General features: G+C 44.4%; 2 protein-coding genes across 14 annotated transcripts in view; one reads left to right on the forward strand and one right to left on the reverse strand.

The window, feature by feature from the left end:
- Nucleotides 1-3,082: 3,082 nt before the first annotated feature.
- Nucleotides 3,083-11,967, forward strand: LOC309586351 (activator of 90 kDa heat shock protein ATPase homolog 2-like). Its single transcript, XM_082303090.1, has 9 exons — nucleotides 3,083-3,201; nucleotides 3,297-3,487; nucleotides 7,163-7,248; nucleotides 7,866-7,980; nucleotides 9,292-9,380; nucleotides 9,584-9,706; nucleotides 10,473-10,574; nucleotides 11,378-11,429; nucleotides 11,669-11,967. The coding sequence occupies exons 1-9, from the start codon at nucleotides 3,122-3,124 to the stop codon at nucleotides 11,842-11,844; spliced, it is 1,014 nt and encodes a 337-aa protein (XP_082159216.1). The 5' UTR covers nucleotides 3,083-3,121; the 3' UTR covers nucleotides 11,845-11,967.
- A 4,138-nt stretch (nucleotides 11,968-16,105) lies between these two features.
- Nucleotides 16,106-21,078, reverse strand: part of USP34 (ubiquitin specific peptidase 34) — a 111,827-nt gene continuing 106,854 nt past the window's right edge. For 9 of the 13 annotated variants that reach the window (XM_082276607.1, XM_082276611.1, XM_082276608.1 and 6 more), the window contains 7 exons: nucleotides 20,323-20,475; nucleotides 19,315-19,438; nucleotides 18,542-18,621; nucleotides 17,829-17,969; nucleotides 17,556-17,702; nucleotides 16,980-17,139; nucleotides 16,106-16,721 (listed from right to left, as the gene is read on the reverse strand). In XM_082276607.1, the coding sequence (XP_082132733.1) occupies nucleotides 16,117-16,721; nucleotides 16,980-17,139; nucleotides 17,556-17,702; nucleotides 17,829-17,969; nucleotides 18,542-18,621; nucleotides 19,315-19,438; nucleotides 20,323-20,475 (1,410 nt within the window). In that variant the 3' untranslated portion in view covers nucleotides 16,106-16,116. The remainder of the gene's footprint in view (nucleotides 16,722-16,979; nucleotides 17,140-17,555; nucleotides 17,703-17,828; nucleotides 17,970-18,541; nucleotides 18,622-19,314; nucleotides 19,439-20,322; nucleotides 20,476-21,078) is intronic. The other 4 variants (XM_082276605.1, XM_082276604.1, XM_082276603.1 and 1 more) reach the window with 1 other exon arrangement.

Here is a 21,078-nt window from a genome sequence, read left to right on the forward strand (position 1 = left end):
TAGTTCAACTGTCCCAGCTTTGCAGCATTTTAGGTCATGAGCACCAGGGCTGGTTGCTGGAAAACAGAGCTTTTCCTGAATGAAAGAAATGACAAGTCTGAATCCTCAGAAAAGGTCGTGGCAGACCAGGGAGGGATATCCTGTATTTTTTTCACTACTCCTCCAGCCAAAACGAAGGTCTGGTAAATCACGCACATTTTACCCTTCCATCCTCAGAAAACTGAGGGAGCAGAAGGGCGACATTGAGGCGGAACTGGAGAAGGTGTTCTCAGCATCCGTCAGTGCTGCCATCGGGGAGGCTCCCGGAGCGCCGGCATCCTCGGACCTCGTGGCTGCCATCGTGCTCGGGGTCCTGTTCGCCGGCACCTTCATCGCCTTCCTGGCCTACATCCTGCTGGATCTGAGAAGGAAAAGGTACAGAGGGTTTGCCTTAGCAAAGCCATTTGGATTTACAGCTGATTGGTTTAATTAAATGTCAACTCGAAAAATATTTGTCTGATAAATTACTGGCATTTGCAGGGAGCATTGCCCAAGATTTGCTATGCTGGATCACCACACACAGCTGAAAGTTGTTTTTTCTTGTGGTTGTCACTCAGCAAAAGCAGAAATAAATACTTCCAAATCAGAGAAATGTGAACAGCAGGAATTTTAACTGGGATGGGGGGCATATGAGTCTCTTCCAACCCCATAAATGATGAAATCAAGGGAGGTTTTGCTGCTTAACTTCAGTGGCAGCAGGGCCACATGGTAGAGGAAAACAAATAATTTCCAGAAGGGAAGCAAACATTTACACTGCTACCATTATGGAAAAATAGGAAATACTCCAAACTAATCCCCAGAATAATACTGAAAATAAATGCTGTGTAAAATAATGTGTATTAAACTTCTGACACAAAAAAATCATCTTCTGTTTCTAAAACAACTAGGAAGCCAATCTTCAAAAAGAATTAATTATTTTAATATATTGTTATTATTTCAATGTATTATTTTCAGGAAGTATGGGAAACAGGATTTGGCTAAGAAAGTCGAAATTGCGGAGGGCATTGATAACCCGTGGGCAGTTGATAAAAATGGAAGTCTGAAAAGTTTAGAGAAACCAGAGCACATGAATAATGGGTAAGTAGACTGCTGCTATCACATATTTATAGAAAATTGCATATAAAAAACGTGGTTCTAGTTTATTCTGGTACCATAGGATTTTCCTTGGATCTCTAACTAGGCTATAGGTTCATTTTTAAAGACCCTTAAAATGAGAAGTTAAAAATCTCTACACTTGAAGGAAGTTAATACCCTTTAATCTTCTATCAAAGGCAAATTCCTACTTACTCTTTAGCAAATTGTTAATCTTGATGCAGAGAAGAACCTTCAGGATCCAAGAAGCTACTTAACATTTCCCTGGGTAAAATCCCACTGATTTTGAGATCAGTGCACACGCTGCTCTTGGTTGTAGAGAGGCTGAGATTTTGTCTTAGCTCAAGGTGCTGTGAATTCTCTTAACTCTCTCAGGAGAACTGAGATGATGTCATTTAACAACCTGGAAGGCACCAGAGGAGATGATGCTGAAAAAGATGAAATTCAGGCCCCTGAAAAAGACAATTACCTGGACACAGTGCTGCTGGATTACAAGAGTGAACGTGAGCAAAATGGAGCACCTGAAAAAGCTGCTGAAAGTAGAAATGTGGAGGCCCAGCCCACTGTAGGATTCACAACAAAACAGGTAATGAGCTTTTTGATTGCAAAGCATGGAGTGAAAAGTATTTTATTGTTATTCATCAAATAACTGAAGGAATTATCAAGAAAGTAAATCTGATGGAACTAAAAAAAAAAAAAATCTTGTGAAGTAATCCCTGGAAATGTTCAAGGCCAGGCTGGACAGGGCTTGGAGCAACTTTGTCTAGTTCAAGGTGTCCCTGCCATGGCAGGTGAGGTGGAGATGGACAGTCTCTTAGGGTCCCTTCCACCCCAAACCATTCTATGATCCTATAAAAAGTCATAGAGGAGGGGCTGTTTGTCCCTGCCTAGCAGAAGGAGCAGGACTTCGATCCAGAACTGATGACTTTCTTCTATCTTCACGGAATGTGTACAGTAAAGGGCTCACAATTTTATGATTTCTACTGCTTATATTTTGTCCACACTCAACCATTTGTAGCTTTCTGCCTCACCTGTGTCACACTTCTTTGCAGGATTCCTTTGTGACAGACATGTACCAGAAGCCAGCTCTTTCCTTAACGCCTTATCCCACATTGCCTGCCCCTGAGAAAGAACTGAAAGGAGTAAAATTTTCAGAGGTGGCAGTGATTTTGGACACAGAGCCTGGAGATGATGAACTTGGAGATGATGAGCCTGAAGATGATGATTCTGAAGATGACAAGTCTGGTGATGATGTATCTCTCTGATAAGAACACTCGATGAAGAAAATTCTTAGAAAAACCACAATGAGACTCATTGGAACAGCTCAGAATTAAATGAGCAATAAGAATATGGGAATGTTATCCAGATTTTAATTCTGCTTCTGTTGTAAGGATGGATAAGGACGAGAACAAGCAGTATGAGGGAAAGGGCTGCAGTGCTGTACTGCAGGGTTGCTTCCCCAGCAGCAGCGCTGCCTCACAGTGTATTTAATTTCTCTCGGCACGTGTTAAATGGGCAAGACAATAAACCCGATTCCTGTGCAGTGTCATTGCTTCAGATGGAGTAATTTTGGGACATCAATTATTCTGTTCTTTTCCACAGAAGTGTCCGCCGCGGTGTTTGAAAACGAGAGTCTGTTTTCTCATTTTCCTGTTTTCCTTTTCTTATTTTTTTCTCTCCTCTTTTCCAGTTAGGCGGTGCCTTCCCCCGCAGCCGGGAGCAGCCCCGGAGGAGCGGCTTTTCCTGGGCACACGAGCGGAGGAGCGGCCGGTGAGACCCAGAACGGTGCGAGGGCCCGGGGCGTTGCAGCCCCGCTCCCTCCGCCCTCCGCGCCGGGAGGAAGGGCAGGGCAGAGCCTCGCCTTCCTCCTCCTCCTCCTCCGGCGGGGCGGGGAAGTTTCTGGCACCTTCTGGCGGTGCCGGCGGAAGCGGCCGGCAGGGAGCGGGGGGAGGCGGCGGAGGCGGCGCCGCGGCGGGGCCGGGGCAGCGCCATGGCCAAGTGGGGACAGGGGGACCCGCGCTGGATCGTGGAGGAGCGCGCGGACGCCACCAACGTGAACAACTGGCACTGGTGAGCGCCGGGATGCGGCGGGAACGGGCGCGGGATGCGGGGAAGGGGTGGGGGGAGCGGGGCGGCTGGCGCTGACCCCGCCGCTCCCGGGGCAGGACGGAGCGGGACGCGACCAGCTGGTCCAAGAGGAAGCTGAAGGAGGTGCTGGAGGGGCTGGTGGTGGAGGGCGAGGCCGGGCGCTGCGAGATCGGCGACCTCAAACACGTGGAGGGCGAAGCGTCCTGCAACAGCCGCAAAGGGAAACTCATCTTCTTCTACGAGTGGAACCTGCGCCTCAGCTGGAAAGGTACGGGGGAAAGGGGGATGCGAGGGGCTCCGCGGGGACTGCCGGCCATGGCAGCGTGTCCCGGGGACCGGGCCCGGCGCGGCCCCGCCGGGGAGGTGGCATTGGCACGGGTGCCGTGGGGTCTGTGATGGTTCCTGCTGCCAGTGGGAGCCATCCCTGTGCAGAGGAACCTGTCCCCTCCGGGCTGGGAAAACGCGAATATCTCGGTGAACTGCAGTGACTCAGAGTCGTGGGGAGAGTGGGGGAGCCACGTGGGCCTGGATAAATGCGTATTCTTAAATAACCTTGAAACCCGAGCTTGGCTCTTTCTCGTTCAGCCAGGCTTTTCCCACCCCATATTCCTTAGCACTGCGCGCCCCGTGTATCAGCGCAGGGTTACTCACTTGGCTGTGCAAGAAGTAAATGCCTGCAGTGTGGCGGTATTGACAGCAGAGTGCCGGGGCTGGTTTAGTTCCACTGTGCCCAGATTTACAGCTCCCAATTTCAGCTGTGTGCTCCGTGCCTGTGGAGAGCAGGAACACCTAGGAAACGTCAGATTACAGCTGTTTCCGAAAACTAACTGTAATTTACATTGAGGATTAGGAATTACAGGAGGATAAAACTCTTCAGTGGGAAATCGAAATAATAGCTAATTATTTGGGATACCGGGGGCTGTGCTTGTGTATTTTTTTTTGTGCCGTATCCGTTTGCAGTCCCAGCTCTTGGAGTTGCCCTCTGCTGTGCTTCTCCCATGACAAGCTCTTCGTTTGCAGTTCGGTTTTTGGTGATACCAAGCAATTCTTTCCATTTATTAGATGCCTAAAACGTGACAGCAAAATGTGGCCCGTGTCTTGCAGTGGAGTAAGAATCAGGAGCAGCTGATGGAATGTCCCTGGATATTGCAGTGCCGAGTGACAGGCTGTGCTTCCCCAAATACTTATTTCTTAGATCTCGGGTGTGTGGGTTTGCCTGACTGGAATATTGCTGAGACCAGATCTGGAATTGGAAGTCTGCTCTTACAATAAGAGGGGACTTTAAATGAAGTACCACTGTTTGTTTTAGATAGTTTTAAATGTTCCAAGTGTGTTATAAACTAAGAACATACTTAGAGTTGAGATGTCAATGTTGAGAGAGCAAGGCAAATATTGTACTCTAGTGCAGTTGAAATCAGTGTAGATAAAACTATTGTAATCAGCTTTTTGACTTCTATAAGTTCAGCTAAAATCACCTTAAGCTTTAAACACAGGTTAGTTTGGCTTTGTGTGGCTTATTTCAGTACAAAGTCAGAAGCAGGCAGACAGTATTTTGTTTGTATTCCTACGTAGGTTCTTTCTAAACTGTTTCTCTGCAAGGTCTTCGTGCTGCTCAGGGTTTAGAGACAGCTCTGACTTGTGCTGGGTGCTTTGCTACACTGAGTGAATCGTGGCTTTGAGAGCTTAATTTTAAAGAAGTTGGCTACTACACAGGAAATTCTAAAAAAACCCAGAGGCTGATGATTTTTTCCGTGATAGCCATCGTGTTGTGTGTTTTGAGAGCTCTAAATTAGAAGTGAGAGTTCAGACTGAACTGCTAAAAATTGTAATTGCTGTAATTAGTTCTACAAGTCTTCAAGGATAACTAGGACTTCAAGCTATGATTAAAATGTGGCTATGTAAGGACAAATGATAAAAATCCTGAGATTTGCAGCCGGTTTGGAAAGTCCAGTGTTGGAAAAACATCGTTCTTAGGAATTTAGATAAGGGAGAAACAAGAAAGTGAGGAACTGAGGGTACTTAATGGCACTTAAACTGAGCAAAATGGCTGTTCTGTCATTTGTTAGAGGATTTTAATGGCTTATTCCACATTGTGATGGAAACTTTGTGAAAACGCATTTGTCCTTTTAAAGCAGGTATCTCAACAGTGTGTTGTTATAGGTGGGTCTTTCTGAGGTGTGTGCTTCACACTGGATTGGCAGGAAACCAAAATATAATTTATTCCAATGGAATTCCAACAGATAATTTGATTGTTTGATAAAAAGGTAATAAAGCTTTGTTTACATTACAGTGGTACTGAAAATGCAGAGCTGCAGCTGTGTCATGGTGAACCACCAGCTCTGTTTGCTCACTGGTTGGACTTTGCTGCCCAGCACAGACATTGTTCACTGTTCTTTGTGAAACTCTATTTTAAAGAGTTGTGAAAATTGCTAATAGGATTAGTTGAAGTCAGGTTTGTGTTCTGCTCCCCAAAACTCCTTCCTGCATGCCTGCACTTCCTTTCTGTGGAGAGCAGCCAAAAATAAGATTGGCTTTATTGTCTGCAAAGACGACGTTGTGTGGTTTTCCTGAACTCATCCTGGTGCTTGGAAGGGGCAGGGAAGAGCACACTGAGGTGGCTGTGTGGGCCCAGGAGTGTTTCAAGGATGGCATTAACCAGTTGCCATGGCTTCACTGAGTGACAGGTTCTCCTGGGAGACTGCGAGGTCTAGTTCAGCTGTCCCTGTGTGGATGTGGTTGTGCAGCTGTGGATTAACAGACTGAGCATGTTGTGCAATCAGTCCCTCATTGCCTCACACCCGAGTGGGGAGGGATCTTTGCACTTGGTGTTACCGATAGCCCTTCACCTTCTCCTTGCCAGGAAACACCTGGGCGTTTGTTTGAGTCCCTCACTGGGGTCTCGACCAGTTGGGTTCTGTCGGTGCCTCACGATCTCATGGGGGCTCAGGGAAGTAATTTAAATAATGAGAGTGATGTTAAGGAACAGTGGGATCCAGGTGGCTCCCGTGAAAGTGGGAACCCTCAGAAATAATGCATCTGCCTTCATGATAATTCCCCTTCTGCAGCCATGCTCAGCCCTGGGCTGTTGGAATTGAGAGTTTTGCTGATGAAGCATCATGTTAGATTTTTTATGCTCTGACACTGAGCTGACAGACCTGCATGTTTCTGTTGTTGCTTTCTGAAGAGATTTTATCATGATCGAATTAGTGAGTTAAATTTAAATAACAAAACACTTTTGCAAGGCAAAGGTGGAGAGTCTTCAGTGTAATGAAAAAAGCCTCAGACCTTAAATTCAATTTTTGCAGTGGGGATCTGAGGCAGAGCAGCACAGGGACAGCTCAGTGGGGTGGGCCTTGGCCCTGAAGGATGCAGAAGTGGAGCTTAATTCTTGTCCTTGCCGAGTCTCTCTGCAGTGTACAGTGATTGTAACGTGGTTAAAAGTAACATCAAGTGCTCTGAATGAGCGTGTGAATTTCTTATTTTAAAAACTGTCAATTGTGTATGTCTCCGTTACACCACATGTATGTTTCCTGGTGACATGCCTGCGTGGTGGGAGCTTTCACACAAGTGAAGAGGCCATGGTCAGCATTCCAGGGAGCTGCTGCATCCTGAGCAGACACGGGAGGAGGAGATGATTTTCCCCTACCCACCCTTAGATGCATATTCAGTGTTGGTGCCAGGCTTTAAAGGTGTCAGAGCAGGTGACAACTGCAGGGGAGAGCAGTGCAGGGAGCAGGTGGGTCCGTGTCCATCCCTTGGTGCACCTGGATAGGGAATCCAGCTCCCAGGAAAGGCTCAGGTTGCTGTTCAGTTCCTTTAAATCAGCCTTGAGGCAACTCCCTTCAGGTAACACCTTTGTACAACTGAGCTCCAAGTGTAAAACTCTTGCTGTGGGGGAAATAGTTTTTAATGATGCATTTAAGAATTCGTTATGTTAATACAGGTACAGTGAAAGAGTCTGGTGAGAAACATAAGGGATCTGTTGAAATTCCTAACCTGTCAGAAGAAAATGAGGTAGATGATACAGAGGTAGGTGTGCAACACTGGTATGGCTATATAGGTCCACAATCCTTAAATAAAGCATTAATCAACATCTAGGCATCATATTTTGATATATCCCGTTATTAAATGGGATGATTACATGTGCATAGTTTATTTCATGCTTTTGTTTATTATACTGGGAATAATGCCTTGTTCTGTTCTCAAATTTTCCAGTGAGGAATGTGCACGGTTTGCTTTGCTAATTATTGTGATGATATTTTAACTACAAATTTGAGAAGAACTCTGCTTTGTAGTCTTGAACAAACCCCAAACCAACACAGCAAACCACTCGCAGCCCTAAGACCTTACGGAGTCCCTGTGTTGGTCGGGTAGGGGTTGATACTGGGCTTCACACATCCTTCAGCCTCTGCTGAGAAGCAGCTCTTGGCTGTACTTGATCAACTGGACTGAGTGGAGGTTCTACATTTATTTATGTCTTAAGAGGACTTATTTTTAGCAAAGGTTGGCTAACCCAAGATCATGAATTTGAAATTGCAGCTGTCCTCTGAGCATAGTAAACAAAGCCCAAATGCTATCCTTTGTTGCCAGAACCCAAAAGGCTCATGACTGGGGTCTCTCAGATGCTGTAATTTTTCTGTTTCTAGATAAATGTTAGCAAGAAGAAAGGGGAAGGTGATGTTCTGAAGGACCTGATGAGAACTGAAGGAACCACCAAAGTCAGAGAGGCCCTGAGGGACTACCTGAAAGCACTTAAAACAGGTAAATTAAACCAGGTGAATTAATCAGCTCCTTGGGAGTGTTCCTGTGCAGGCACCTCTCCTGAACAGCTTGGTCTGATACTGACAGATCCCTGGGTCTGCACTGGTTTTATTTTTAAGTGTCACCAGCTGAGATGAAATAAGAGAGTCCTGACACTCAGGATCTTTCTTCTCTCAAATGTGGCCCTGTCCAGAAGGTTCTGCAGTGACTGAGGCTGTGCTGGGTCACCCAGGCCCTGCCAGGGCTCAGCTTGGCAATACTAGGATTGGCCACTATTAGGATTTATTTTGTTACCTAATTTTAAAAAACTGCCTTCCTTGCCTGAACTGCTGCTTTATTTTTGTGTCCCTTTGTTTTAGTTATTAATTAAATTAGTTACTTCCTGGAATTTCTGAAATGCTGTCTTTATTTCTGTTTTTCACTCTACAAATACAGTCTCTGCTCATCCTTAAGCTTGCCATAATGGTTTGAGAAACTAAGGTTTTATTATCCCAAACTATTACTAAATTTATACATTTTCACTTGCTCTTCTAAACCAAAGGTGAACCAAATTTAAATTTCCCTTTCTATTTTTTGAACTGTGGTATTTTTGTGAATTACAGCTAGCAAAGTGGGCTCAAAAAATTCTCAATTCCTATTTTCTAGGCAGATGTTTGCTCTCAACTCATTTTAATCCTTGTTGCTTTCGTTCCTGTGAAACTGTCCCTTAAAAATGAGAAAGGATGTGTGTGTGTATGTATAAAATTTGGAGTTGATGCATTTGCAACTTATTGTAATCAAACTGTTATCAGGTGCATCTCTGTGATTGTGCACTACTTTGTTAAATTATTACCTCTTTTTTTTTTGTCAAATGCTGTGTAATTTTCCCAAGTTGGATCCAGCAATTTTTGGCTTGAGAAATGACTGTGTATGATTTTTAGGGCATCCAAAGGTTCTTTAACACTGGAAACTCAAAGGGAAGCAGCCTCTGAAAGGGATGGCTCTCATTCTGTATTTAGTTTCCTTCCAGTTTAGAAGAATTTCTTTGGGTATTATTGCTCTTTGATCTGAACATCTGCTGTGCTGCCAGAAGTCTGTGCAGATGTTACTGATTTGGGGTCAGGTAACTCAGAAAAGCCTTTTTAAGGGAAATTGCTCTTAGGTCTGTTCCTGATGAAAACATAAAGGGAAACTGGGGAAACTGGAGTTTTATTCAGTGCTCCTGCAGTTATACCCATTCCCCAGGGTTTTGGTGATCTTCACTGTGTATGTGGATGTTGGGGGGGTTGAACAGCTCAATTTCACACTCTAATGTGCTTTTCTTCACTGCAGAGTTCACCTTGGGAATGATTCTGCCAACAAAAGCTCCCGTTGGTCAGGAACTGGCCACAGAGCGAAAACCAAGTGGGAGCACGATGCAGGTATGTTGGCTTCAGGTTTCTTCACCAGATGTAGAGACTCCTGGTTAATAATCCTGCTGAGTAAATACAGAAATACACTGTATAATTACCATGTATTCACACTCTGTGTTTGAGAATGTGCAGGTGCCAACAGTCCTGCCCTGCCAGAACGTTGTAAGTGTTGTCACACTCAACCCTGTCAATATTTTTTTTTTTCTTTGCAGGATGCTGTTACACCACAGTCTCTGGATATGGTTGGAGTAAAAATTCCAACAGTGAGGATACATATGAGGGAAGTCTTCAACTCTCCAGCTGATGAACTTTACAGCATCTTCACAAAGAAGGAGGTAAGTGATACTTTCAGGAGGCATTTTTAACTGAACGTGGATGTTGATGCAGCTGAAATGTTGTGTAATAGACGTGTCACAGTCACTGTGTCAAGTAGAGATTCCATTTGATGAGAGTTTATTAGGTTGCCTTAGACCTGTTTTTGCCAGTTGTTACCTTAACAAAGCCAAGTACTCAAAGTGAAGCTGCATCTTTATGTGGTTTGGGTGCAGCTTCCTTACCAAAAGCTTTGCTGTTTGCTGTAGGTGTTGCTCAGGAGCCTGAGGGGCTCAGTACTGGCACTGCTGTTACCCATAGCTTGCAGGTTAATTAGATTAATTACGGGTGGTGATGATACTGTTGCTTATAGGGTATGAAATACACAATCGCTATTTTTGGGTTTGTGTCCTTCAAGAGTCTGGGCTGGTGTTGGAGAACTTTAAATTACAATCCCAGGGCTACCTCTGGGAAATAGAAATGGATCTTGGCAGCTCTTCTGCACCTTCCTAAAGCTGCTGCTCCATTTCCCTCCTGTCCCAGTCTGGGCCCAGCCAGTGGTGTCTGTGCCTGTGTATGTGCTGGGGGCAGAGTCTGTGCTGGCCTGTGGCTGCCAGTGCAAGTTTCTCAGCAGTTGCAGTCTCACTGTGGCACCTCACTGGCCCCTGCCACCACCCCAGCAAGGCTGTGTAAAATCAAGAAGCCCGATGCCTATCAGTGTTAATTCCTTCAGCACCCCTCCCTTGTCTCCCAGCATGGTGCATTTTGTGCTCTGTTCTTTTTTGCCAGTTGGTACAGAAGTTCTCCAAATGCCCAGCTGTGATTGAAGCAGAGAAAGGAGGCAAACTTCAGATGTTTGAGGGCTGTGTCAGCGGGGAATACACAGAACTGGTAAAAAGCTCCTCTCTGCTTCCAAAATGGGGAGGGGGTGGTGGCTTCTTCCCTGAGCTAAAAAGCAGCGTCATTTTGTGAATTTCAGTTTCTCTAGTGCATATTCCTCTGTTTCAAAGCCAAACAGTTGCTCTTTTGTTGTGTGGCTTCTCTGTCCTATTAACAGAGCCGGGGCTGACCACACCTAAGGACCTACATGGGGAGGAGAAAACCCAGCACAATCCTTTGTAACTAAGAGGAGGGAGAAAGCAGGTTTAAGGTTTATCTCCCAAATCTGTATCCCTTTTTAACTGGGGAAATGAGCTTTGTTCTATTCAGGGCAAATGTTACCCTGTCCCAACTGAACGCTGGTGCAAATAGAAGGGAAAACCTGATAATTAGAGCTCAGCTGCATTTTTGAAATGTCCTTGAAAATGAAAAATCATTTTCAGCTGCAGGAGTGCCCGACTTGTGCATTGGGCCAGGCTGGGTTGTGTAACACAATCACTCCATCACACTTCAAAATTTCAGTGGGGAAAACTGGGCTTGTCCTTGTTTCAAAGTCTGCAAGAAAATCAGTGTTTTATGTGCACTAACCAGTGAGTCCTGATCTTTTCCCACGGCAAAACCGTAACAGTGGAATGCAGCACGCTGAGACCTCCATGAAAAGAGTTTATTTCAAAAACAACCCCCAACCTTGGTCTTGTTTACATGCATGTGTCCAATATTCCATAAGATAACGCTCCTCTCCCCGTATTTCAGGGAGAACTGTAATGGGAATTCTCTCCCCTGCTAATGAGGAGAACCTTCTTATCTTCCCACAGGTCCCAAGCCAAAGAATTGTCCTGAAGTGGCGGTGTAGGAGCTGGCCTGATGGTGAGTTTTTCCAAGGATCTCTCTCTCATTGGAGGGATCCTTGGCAGGGGAAGGACCAAAGCTGGCAGGGAACAGCCTTAGCTGGACACTTCCTTGGTGTGTCCTTCGGAGAACAGCCCAGCCCAGAGAGCTGTGAAAAGAGGCTGTGCTCAGACAGGTGGAGCAGAGAGGCAATCAGCAACAACAAGAGTCATTCTTTAAAAACCACTTCACTGAAGGGTCCTGTTTTCTTCCCTCAGAACATTATGCAACAGTGGCCTTGAACTTCCAGAACCTGGTGGCTCAGTCAGAACTGGAGCTGGAATGCAAAGGGGTTCCTGTGTCCCATGAAGAGAGTACAAGACAATGTTGGAAGAAGCAATATTTTGAAGAAATACATACTTTACTGCAGCAGTCTAAAGACAACATGGAATGATAACAGCACTGTAGTTTTGTTAGGGCATTACTTTTTATACTTTGTTAACATTTGGTTTTCTAAAAAAAATATATATATAATTTATTTGTGGGAAGAATAAAGACCCACTTCTATGAGACTGTACATAGTTTAAGCGCTATTTATGGGTTTTTAGGGAATGAGAGGCAAGTCAGACTGTGTATATAAACAGCTTTACTTGGGGACAGTGATCTCTGTTCTGCTTGCCTGCAGCTTCAGAGAGTGACAATGATTCAGCTGCAGTGAGTCCTGCCCTCAGAGGTAGGTGAGCTACACCAATCAATAGGAAACATTTCCAGTTCCTTACTATTCAGTGTATCAAGTGGCAAAATTAAATCCGTGTAGGAGACGGAGTTCCCAGCAGAGGTGAGCTGAAAGGGATTACAAAATTGCTGCTCCGTTTCAAGAAATGGGGGTATCATTTACAGCCTCTTACTAGATGCTTTTCACTGCAGACTCTTTCCAGTTGCAGTTTTAGGAAAGATAATGAACAATGTCATGTAATTATTAGGTCTGCATGCACTGTACTCCCTTACTTGACCTCCGTGTGACATTTATTTAGGAAGAAACAAACAGTAATAGTGCTTGCTTTCTGCAGCTTTGTAAAACCTTCCACTGAAATGATTTACAGCCCTCTGCACTGCTGTACCTCAGAGAGAACAACTGTTAAGAGAATTTTGACAGGAACACATTGTAATTTCTAATTAAACCATCTTGAGGTGAGCAAGGATAACTTAGTTCTGAAGTGCTTCATAAGTAAAGTGTACAAATGAAATCTACAATCTGAAACAAACTGGCCACAACAGGGCAGGCTGCCTTTGGAAAAACATGCTTGGCTCAATAAAAATGTGACTTTGCATCAAGCTGCTTTTCTCCATACACTGATCCTGCCACACTAAATCAGGTTTCTTAGAAGATAAGTCCTATATTTTTTATTTTTACAGAATGCCAGCACTTGGCAACTTTACCACCAAAAAGCTTCTGTGATCCAGAGGAGACAGAGGTGCTGCTCCTTGCTACAGGCCAGGGTCTCCTGGAAGGTTTGCAGTGAGTTATTAACAGCCCTGTGAACTGAGGTGAGGTCTGTGGTAGTAACCAGAACAAAGCCCCACAGGGACAGGAGAGGCACAGAGCAGTTACTGGGTGTTGCACTGCTGCTGCTGCTTTAGGTGTCCAGGTGGTGGGTGGGGAACAGCCTCTTCAGCTGTGTTGTATTTTAGGATCTGCTTCTGAATGCTCAAAATTTAGCTACCTTTTTTCCCCCTCAATACTCAAGGAAGAAAAGCCTGATGTTCTGAATACAAAAATGATTTAGGGTAATGGTTGACAAAGGGAAATCAAGGTTTAAGACAGTTCAGGTTTCAGCAGGTCTGTGGGTAGATGGTTGAAGAGATTTTGCAACAATTTAATACTTGAGAGTAGGTGGTTCTATGCAATTGCAAGTTTCTTCAAACAGTGAAATTGCAGCCCAGTACTCTGGGAATTGTGCCTCACCCATTTTCCCTCGTGACTGAAATCCCCTTCCCTCTGTGGGTCACAAACAGGTTTCCTCCACTGAATTTTCCTGTCTCCCTGCCCTCACTGCAATTGCCAATCACTGGTATTAAAGAAGACAGGACTTACTTGTGCTTCCAGTGTTGCAGTCCCTGCTCCAGGTGTGGGGCTGCCAAAACCCCTGGAAAATGAGGAGGAACAGCCCCATGCCCCTCCAAGATTGGTGCTAAAATTTCTCGTAGCCTTTCCAATAAAAAGTAAAAAATGTTAGATGATTAATTAGCTGAGAAAGGCAAAGGGAAAAATAATTCAATGGGAAGAACATGATTTATGAGATTATGGCCAAAATTCTTTACAGATCTCAGCAGTTTGAGTGCCAGAGGAGAGGCTGACTGTGCATGGAGAAGGTATTTAAAAGCTTAATTCTGAAGGGGTTAAATGGAAGGTGGAACTTCCAGGAAGAAATAAATAATCATAAATGAGAAGTGGGATCAAGCCTGGAAGAAAATCAAAGCTTTAAGAGACTAAGGAAGCCAGTAGAAGATTAAAGGGTTTAGGGTTAAAGGGTTTTCAAAGGGAGGATAAGGGGATGTTTCTGAAGGCAAAAAAATACAAACCAGAAACCTGATTTGAAGTGAGAGAAGGGGAACAGAATGGAAGAAATACTGACATAGAGAGCATGGAAAGTGCAGGAGCCAGAGGACAAACGCCTGGAACCAGGCTTTGGAAAAGAAAGACACATTTGAGCAGGTGCTGCTTGATTTTGTTCAAAAAAACTCTACTGAGAAAAAAAATCTGTAAAAATTGCAGGAATACTCAAAAGGGAAATGAGGAGGTAGTGTAAGGGAAGAGCAGTAGGAGTAATTGTATTTCTGGTAATCCTGACATGATCAGTGGTGCAGTATTTGTGTATCCTTTATGAAATAATTATCAAGTACTGTTAAGAGTTGGTCTGCTTGAAAATGAGCTAAAAAAAACCACCCCAAATCCAGAATGCCACAACTCTGGGGTGACCCCATCCTGCAGGAGATGCTAAAGCCAGGAAAGGGCACCAGCTCAGACAACATCCCAACAATCAGCTGCACTGTTCTAAAGGGTAATTAATTAACAAAACTACTCACCCAAAGGGTTCCAACAGCTGCTGCATCCCAGGTTTTGATCCATAGGCTAATGTTTTCCTTGACAAACGAATTCTGTTTATACAAGTTTTGACTGGAAGCTGTTGATGATTTCTCTGGAGTTACAATCTGGGGAAAGCTAATCAGAAAAGGTAATAAAATTATTCCCAAAGAGAACAAAATCATGATGATTTCACGTCTGAGTAATGAGGAGACCACCTTAAGCACTTACCAGTGTTGGCACTATCTGTAGATGCAGGATAAAAATGCAAATTAAACAGGAATATAAATTGCAAACTTGAAACACGAATTAATTACAGAAGGTTAAAACCAATGAGAGTAAATTCAAACGCAGCAAGAGCATCACAGACTCGAGGAGAAGCAAGTGATGCAAAACTGCAGTGAATGGTAGATGGAACGAACTTTGAAGAAAAAAGACCAAGGTAGATGACGACAAGAGAAAAACAAATGAGCTGAGCAACAGGAAAATGAAGCTGAAAATGGAGTTTAATCAGATATTAAAACCAGTAGCACTGACAGTCCAAAGAGTCACATAGGAAACTGGTATTACTCAGAAATAACAGGAGCAAATATGATGGGAGAGATGGTAAAGTCATTCCAGGGGTGCAGAAGCTGTCAAAAAGTGAGGAAATGGAGCCAGATAGAGCAGAGGGCAAAAAGAAAGGAAGTCTGCAACTGGTGCAAAAAAGTGACGTAAGAGATGTTAAAATAAGGGAAAAGAGATGCCAAGTTGCACTGGCTTTTGACAGCACTTCATGTTCCAACACCAACCACCAGTCCCCTCTCCACTGTGTGGCTGGACATTCATGGACAGTAAACAAGCACCAGAATTTACATCAAATCTGAACCTCAGACCATCATTTCTCCCTGCTGCTGTTTCACTTACGAAGTTCCTTGCTGAGAAAGCCAAAGACTGAAGCAACATATTATAAACAAATGAAAAGTCATCACAATCAGTTTAATGAAGTGCACAGAATAGCAATTGATCATGTCAATAAAAATAAAACAATTAATTTTACATCAAGTGTGCTTTATTTCCTCCACAGGTATTCTGTTAAATAAAGCACCATATATATACTGCCAGGCCACAGCTAAAGAGGATTCTTTACAGAATCAAATTTCTTGTGGTTGTTTAGTATACAAGTAAACTTAATTTTGATAATAAGAACCACAGCGATCTGAGGCAATCTGCCTCGATTATAAGGTACAAAACTGGCACAGAGGACACCATATTATACACAGTAAAAATGCCATAAGTTTAAATTACATCATACAGGGCCAGGAGGCCCTGTCTCCCAGACAGCCATATTAAATGAAAGCCACTACAGTGAACTCTTAATTACATAAAACATAGCCATTATCTGATTGCCCTTTAAGAAAGTGTACGGTAGATGCAAAATAAAATAAAATTAAAAAAAAAAAAAATCTTGAATTCTGCCTGACCAAGAATTAAGCATATAAATCTATCTTGCCATTCAAGCAGAGAGCACTGGACAAACTGAAGCACAAAACAGAAATAAGCAAAACTTATACAAACAGCATTTTGGGGGGAAGAAGGATTTTAAAAAAAAAAAAAAAAAAAAAAAAAAAAGACTTAAAAGCAGACATGCTCCATCTAATGTCAAGAAGCAGCTTGGTTTCCTTTCCCGGATATCCGTGTGACCACGTGAATCGTAGACTCAATGGTCCTGCACAGGATGTCTAAAATGTCATGCTGCTGCATGTGACTAAAAAGTCCTCTGGAATGGCCACAACTGATTGATAAATTAGTTTCGGGGTCCTGGGATGGTAAGGCTTGGCCATCGCAGCTGCGCAAGTCTGCGAGGTCGGATAAAACCGCTGAAATCGACGTGGAAGGAAACTCCGAGTCCTCCTCGGCTCCCATGGAATCCTTGGAAGTCTGCAGGTCTTTGAACTCCTTGCACTCTTCAAATTTCCCGTTCCCCGGCTGCTCCTCCGTGTGCTGCGAGCGCGCGGCCAACATGATGTCTTCGGAAAACGAAGAGGGCACTTCCATCCTGTACTCCTTGACAGAGCTGCTCTCGGGGGAGGGCGGGTCCTGCTCCGTGCCCGGGTCGATGATGGAGGAGTCCCTGGTCTCGTTGTCCGAGGTGCTGGTGGGGGTCAGTGCCTCGCGGGGCTCGGCTTTGATGTCGCCGATGTCCACGGTGTGCTCCTCGTCGCTGCTCACCCGCCGCCTCTTCACCGGAGTGGCTCCTTCATCGTCTGCAGGGACAGGGCAACTGGCTCAGGGAACAGGCACTGCTCACATTCCCACCCTTCTCCACATTAAACACAGCCCTTCAAGAAATACTTATTTCCTTGCAGAGAATTCATGCCATTCATGAATTTTAGCTCCATAATACAATGATATTTTTGTGTGCTGTTGGGAATTGGAGCCAAGGAATGGCCCACCCTGCAGGGATAAAATATTACATTAATTTGATACAAGTTTGTAAAAGGTTCATTAGAGTGACACCAAACCTTTAGTTTTTCTTTCTTTGGCTTCTTGCTCTTGTAATGAGTTCCTCTGTTGTTGACAAGCTCTACATTTGTTTAAAAGCTCTTGTAAAGTTGGAATCAGGGCCGAGTTGAGCTGTTTGGGAGTGTGCACTGAAAGCAGCAAGGCAAGTGCTCGGAGGTCCTGGAAACAGAGAAACGAGAAACAAACTTCAGCCTTACTTCGAACTGGTGTTTGGTGAACCCTGCACACAGAGATTGTGCAATAAGGAGGTGCTGTTCATATTCTGAGCAGCCCAAAGATCCCCTTCTAGAGTTGCTCACAGCACTGAAATTCCCCACTCACTACCTGCTGACCTTACACAGCTCTGTCCTGGGGGTGACAATACCGTGCTGAGACACAAAACCTGGCTGGGTTACAACATGCCTACCATTATAATGCTCCTGCACTTGCATTACTTTGCTCCCCGAAGTCAGGTTAATAGTCCCAGCTTCCCATGTCCTTCCCAGGAGCCCAGCTGAGGCACAGAGTACTGAATAGTTTCTGTAGGAAATGAGCTGCCTCCTGAACGCTGCTCGTGTTTGTTAGAAAAGACTCACCCCATTTAACGTAGAGCTTGCTTTGGAAATTTCGACTCTCTGGTTGCTGAAGTCAGATTCTAGGCTTTGATACTGATTTATTAGATTTGTAATTAGAGTGTTGATTAAGTTGGCACAGTTTGCTTCAGAAAATACCTGCCCTTGCACCTGTGGAAACAAAGTATTTTTTTAAAAGCCACAAAAATTTGGGACTGTGAAAGCAGCATCCCAAAATGAAGCAACATCAGTGCGTGCATTCCTTGGAACAATAATTATTGCTAAAAGACAGTGTACCTTGAGAAGAAAATGGGTCAGAAAGGTGTAGACAATGTTGTTGTTAAGAAAGGTCCTTTCATCCATCAGAATACATTTGATATATTCTGCAAAAACTGGATCTTCACAGAGGAGCTTCACGCAGTTCTTGGACATTGCAGACTGGCAAGGAGAGAGAAGATGGCAGAGTCAGCACTGCATGTGCAGGCCAGGCCCACCCAGAAATAGTTCAGAGCTATCAGGTGTCAGTAAATTGTACAAATCAATTACTGCCAATTCTCGTTTCCCATTTTCCTGTGATGAAGCTCCTTCCCCAGGAAGGCCACCAGTGTGTATGGGAAGGGACAGAGCCCCTGATCTGTGAGCCAGCCACAGGGTCCTCTGCAATGATAGCCAGGTTTTGACATCTCCTAATTTTTCCTTCATCATCCCAGTGTTTGGGCTACATAAAAAGCTGGAATTTCAGAAGCAGGATGAGGTGCTTTCTGCACACCCACCATGCCAGCAGTGTTACTGGGGGGAGTTGCTGTGTTCAGCTTTTGCAGGATGTACAGCGAGCAAATACAATGTACCAGATTTTTGTATTTGAAATAGAAAAGGTTTTCTCAGATAGCAGCAACACAGGCAGAGGTGTTTTATTAAACACCACCCAGCGTTACAATTGTGGGATCTTTGTTCCATATTCAGTGTTTTGCCTGTGCTTCCATACTGTTGGTTCTGAAGCTGACTCTTACCTGAGTCTGGCAAAGCTCAGTCCAGAGTTTGGGGAAGAGCGCGAGGTGAAGTGGCAAACCTTCATAAGCAACCAGGACACCTGCAATGGCACGAGGGAAGAAGTCAGTCTGGGAGAACTTCGTGGGAGACAGGGAAATTCCTCAGAAAAGCAGTGCCAAGGTGCATTTTATAGGATCACCTTGCAAACATTGTCCATGATCAGAAAGCTGTAGTGTCTGCCAGGTTTTTACAGTCTGTTTAATAAATACATTGGAAAAGTGTGACAAACAACAAGCAGATGGGTGATGTAGGGGATAAAAGGACATTCTGTCATTGCTCTTTGGACAAGATTACTGGTGTGACACTGAGGTCTGTGCACACTGAGGAACTCACCCTCGGGTTTGTGTGGGAACACAAAAATGTAAATATTGTCAATTAATTGCCATTGCTGAGATGCTGAGGATCCAGGATCTGATCCAAAGCCATTTTAACTGCCAACCACCCAAAAATAGCCTTACTGAGTCCTGCATTGAACTCTAAATGCACAGCAAGACTGAATTCGCGGTGGTTACCTCAGCTCCGTTGTGGACAGGCCCGAAATGTGCCAGTCACGTGGGCAAGGCTGCACTGTCTTATACACAGGTAACAGTTTTGTGGATAAAAGTAATATCCAAACACAACAAGCTTCACAAGCTCTGCTTTTTCTTAAAAACTCTGAATATAACACTTAGTGCAGAAGTACTCAAGTTATGAGACAAAAAACATCCTTTGGCTGTTTCACCTTGATACTTACTCATTTTAACTAAAGTTTCAGTAAACTTTTCACAGTTGATTGCAACTCGGCACAGGAGGTGGATGAACTGGTGGTAGGAGAAGAAATAGTCCAGCAGCATCCGGTCGTAAACATCGTCTTTGCCCTGAAGATTTAAGAGAGCCTCATTTAACCTACAAAGCCACAGGACAGCTCCCAGATTCCCTGAGCATCTCCCTTCCTGTCACTTGCCCTGCAGTGTTTCATCCTGGACTACAGGCGAACAGTGGGAATCTCCAGGTGCCTCCTCACCCAGCCCTTGGCAAGCACCAGGGTGTGATAGGAGGACAGATGGCAAATTCAATTCCCTGCCAGTAAAATCTTTTACTGGAGAGTTCTGAGCCAACACCGAGAAGGTGCAAAGCTGTGCAAATACCACGGCTTGAAGAGGACAGGAAAAGAATGCAGTAACTTTGTATCACATACAGACACCTAAATATATACACACTACTGCTTTTTAAATCATAACTTGCCAGTTCTGATCTGTAGAAATCAGAATTTTCTCGAGACCGAGCATCAGAGCAGAATTCTCAGGAATGTCTCAAACCCAGTGATACGTATATATCAATATTTTAATATTTTGGACGTGTATAAGCTTAAAATGGCATCAGAGAGCCAAGAGAAAACCTCTAAAACTCAAGCAAACAAATGCAACCTTATACAAAGCAACTGAATGAAAAACAAGCATGCAAAACCACAGGGGAATGTGACTGTGGATGTGTTTCTAGAGGTTTAAAAATATTCTGCTTCCCAATGTATCAGGAATTCGATATAAAGGGTGAAATACTGTGTCATGTAATATGACAACTTTTTAAGTCCAAATATTTACATTATGTAGTGTCACTTCTGGATGCATGATGGGGAAACCCACTAGAGACAGTTTCTGGCTCTCTAACATCTTTTCAAACACTCGGATTACACAGTCAATTTGATGGTGCACAAATAGACACAGCATCATTCTGAAAGCTTTAAAAAAGAAGGGTTACTTACCCTACAGTAACCGTGCTTCTTCGAAATGTGTTGCCCACACAGATTCCCATCTACGTGCACATAGGCCCCATGTGCAGGAGATTGGATTCTTTCTGAATAGCTGTGTCCACTGGGGCTGTGCCTGCACCCAGTGTGTCCTTGCGACCACTGTACCTGAGGGCACAAGGGGTATGGCGGCTTCAACCACCACTCAATTCCTTCACCCGTAAGAATCCCCTAGGACAGGACTCGGAATTAGCACAGCAGGAGGAGCACAGAATCTGTGTGGACAAAGCATCTTGAAGAACCACAGTTACCGGACAGCAAGTAACCAGTTCTCCTGCTTCAAATGATTGTCCATACATATTCCTTTTCGGGTGGGATTCACCTGACCTGACTTTAGCTATCTAAAATCTAGTCACTGGTGTTCCCTGCACTCTGTGGAGAGGGAGTCGCCTCATCCACACTCAGGTGCCTGGGACGGGAAGGAGGGGAACTCTTTCTCTCCTTCCCAGGGTAACTATTTATGGCCATGAGCCCCAGGAAGAGCTGGATGCTGACCTTTTAGATAGGCAAAGTGACGTGAGCTGAATCCCACCGTTGCTGCAGCTGTAACAACGGGACGTGGCAAGTCACTATGGAGTAGCCCCACCAAAGCTGGCATCCCATCAGGAAGCCCACAGAAGGGAAAATGGGAAGTGGAAAGACTTAAAAAGCCCTGTATGACATTTCAGGCACTGGATTTTACCCAAACAAATAGGAGATTATGCCTCAGTC

Source organism: Coloeus monedula (genome assembly GCF_965178545.1).
Source record: "Coloeus monedula genome assembly, chromosome: 2".
Taxonomy (NCBI): Eukaryota; Metazoa; Chordata; class Aves; order Passeriformes; family Corvidae; genus Coloeus; species Coloeus monedula.

Coding starts and splice junctions, on each gene's coding strand:
- LOC309586351 (XM_082303090.1), top strand. CDS start 3,122: ATGGCCAAGTGGGGACAGGGGGACCCGCGCTGGATCGTGGAGGAGCGC. Junction 7,249..7,865: donor ATGAGGTAGATGATACAGAG/GTAGGTGTGCAA, acceptor TTCTGTTTCTAG/ATAAATGTTAGCAAGAAGAA. Junction 11,430..11,668: donor GTGTAGGAGCTGGCCTGATG/GTGAGTTTTTCC, acceptor TTCTTCCCTCAG/AACATTATGCAACAGTGGCC.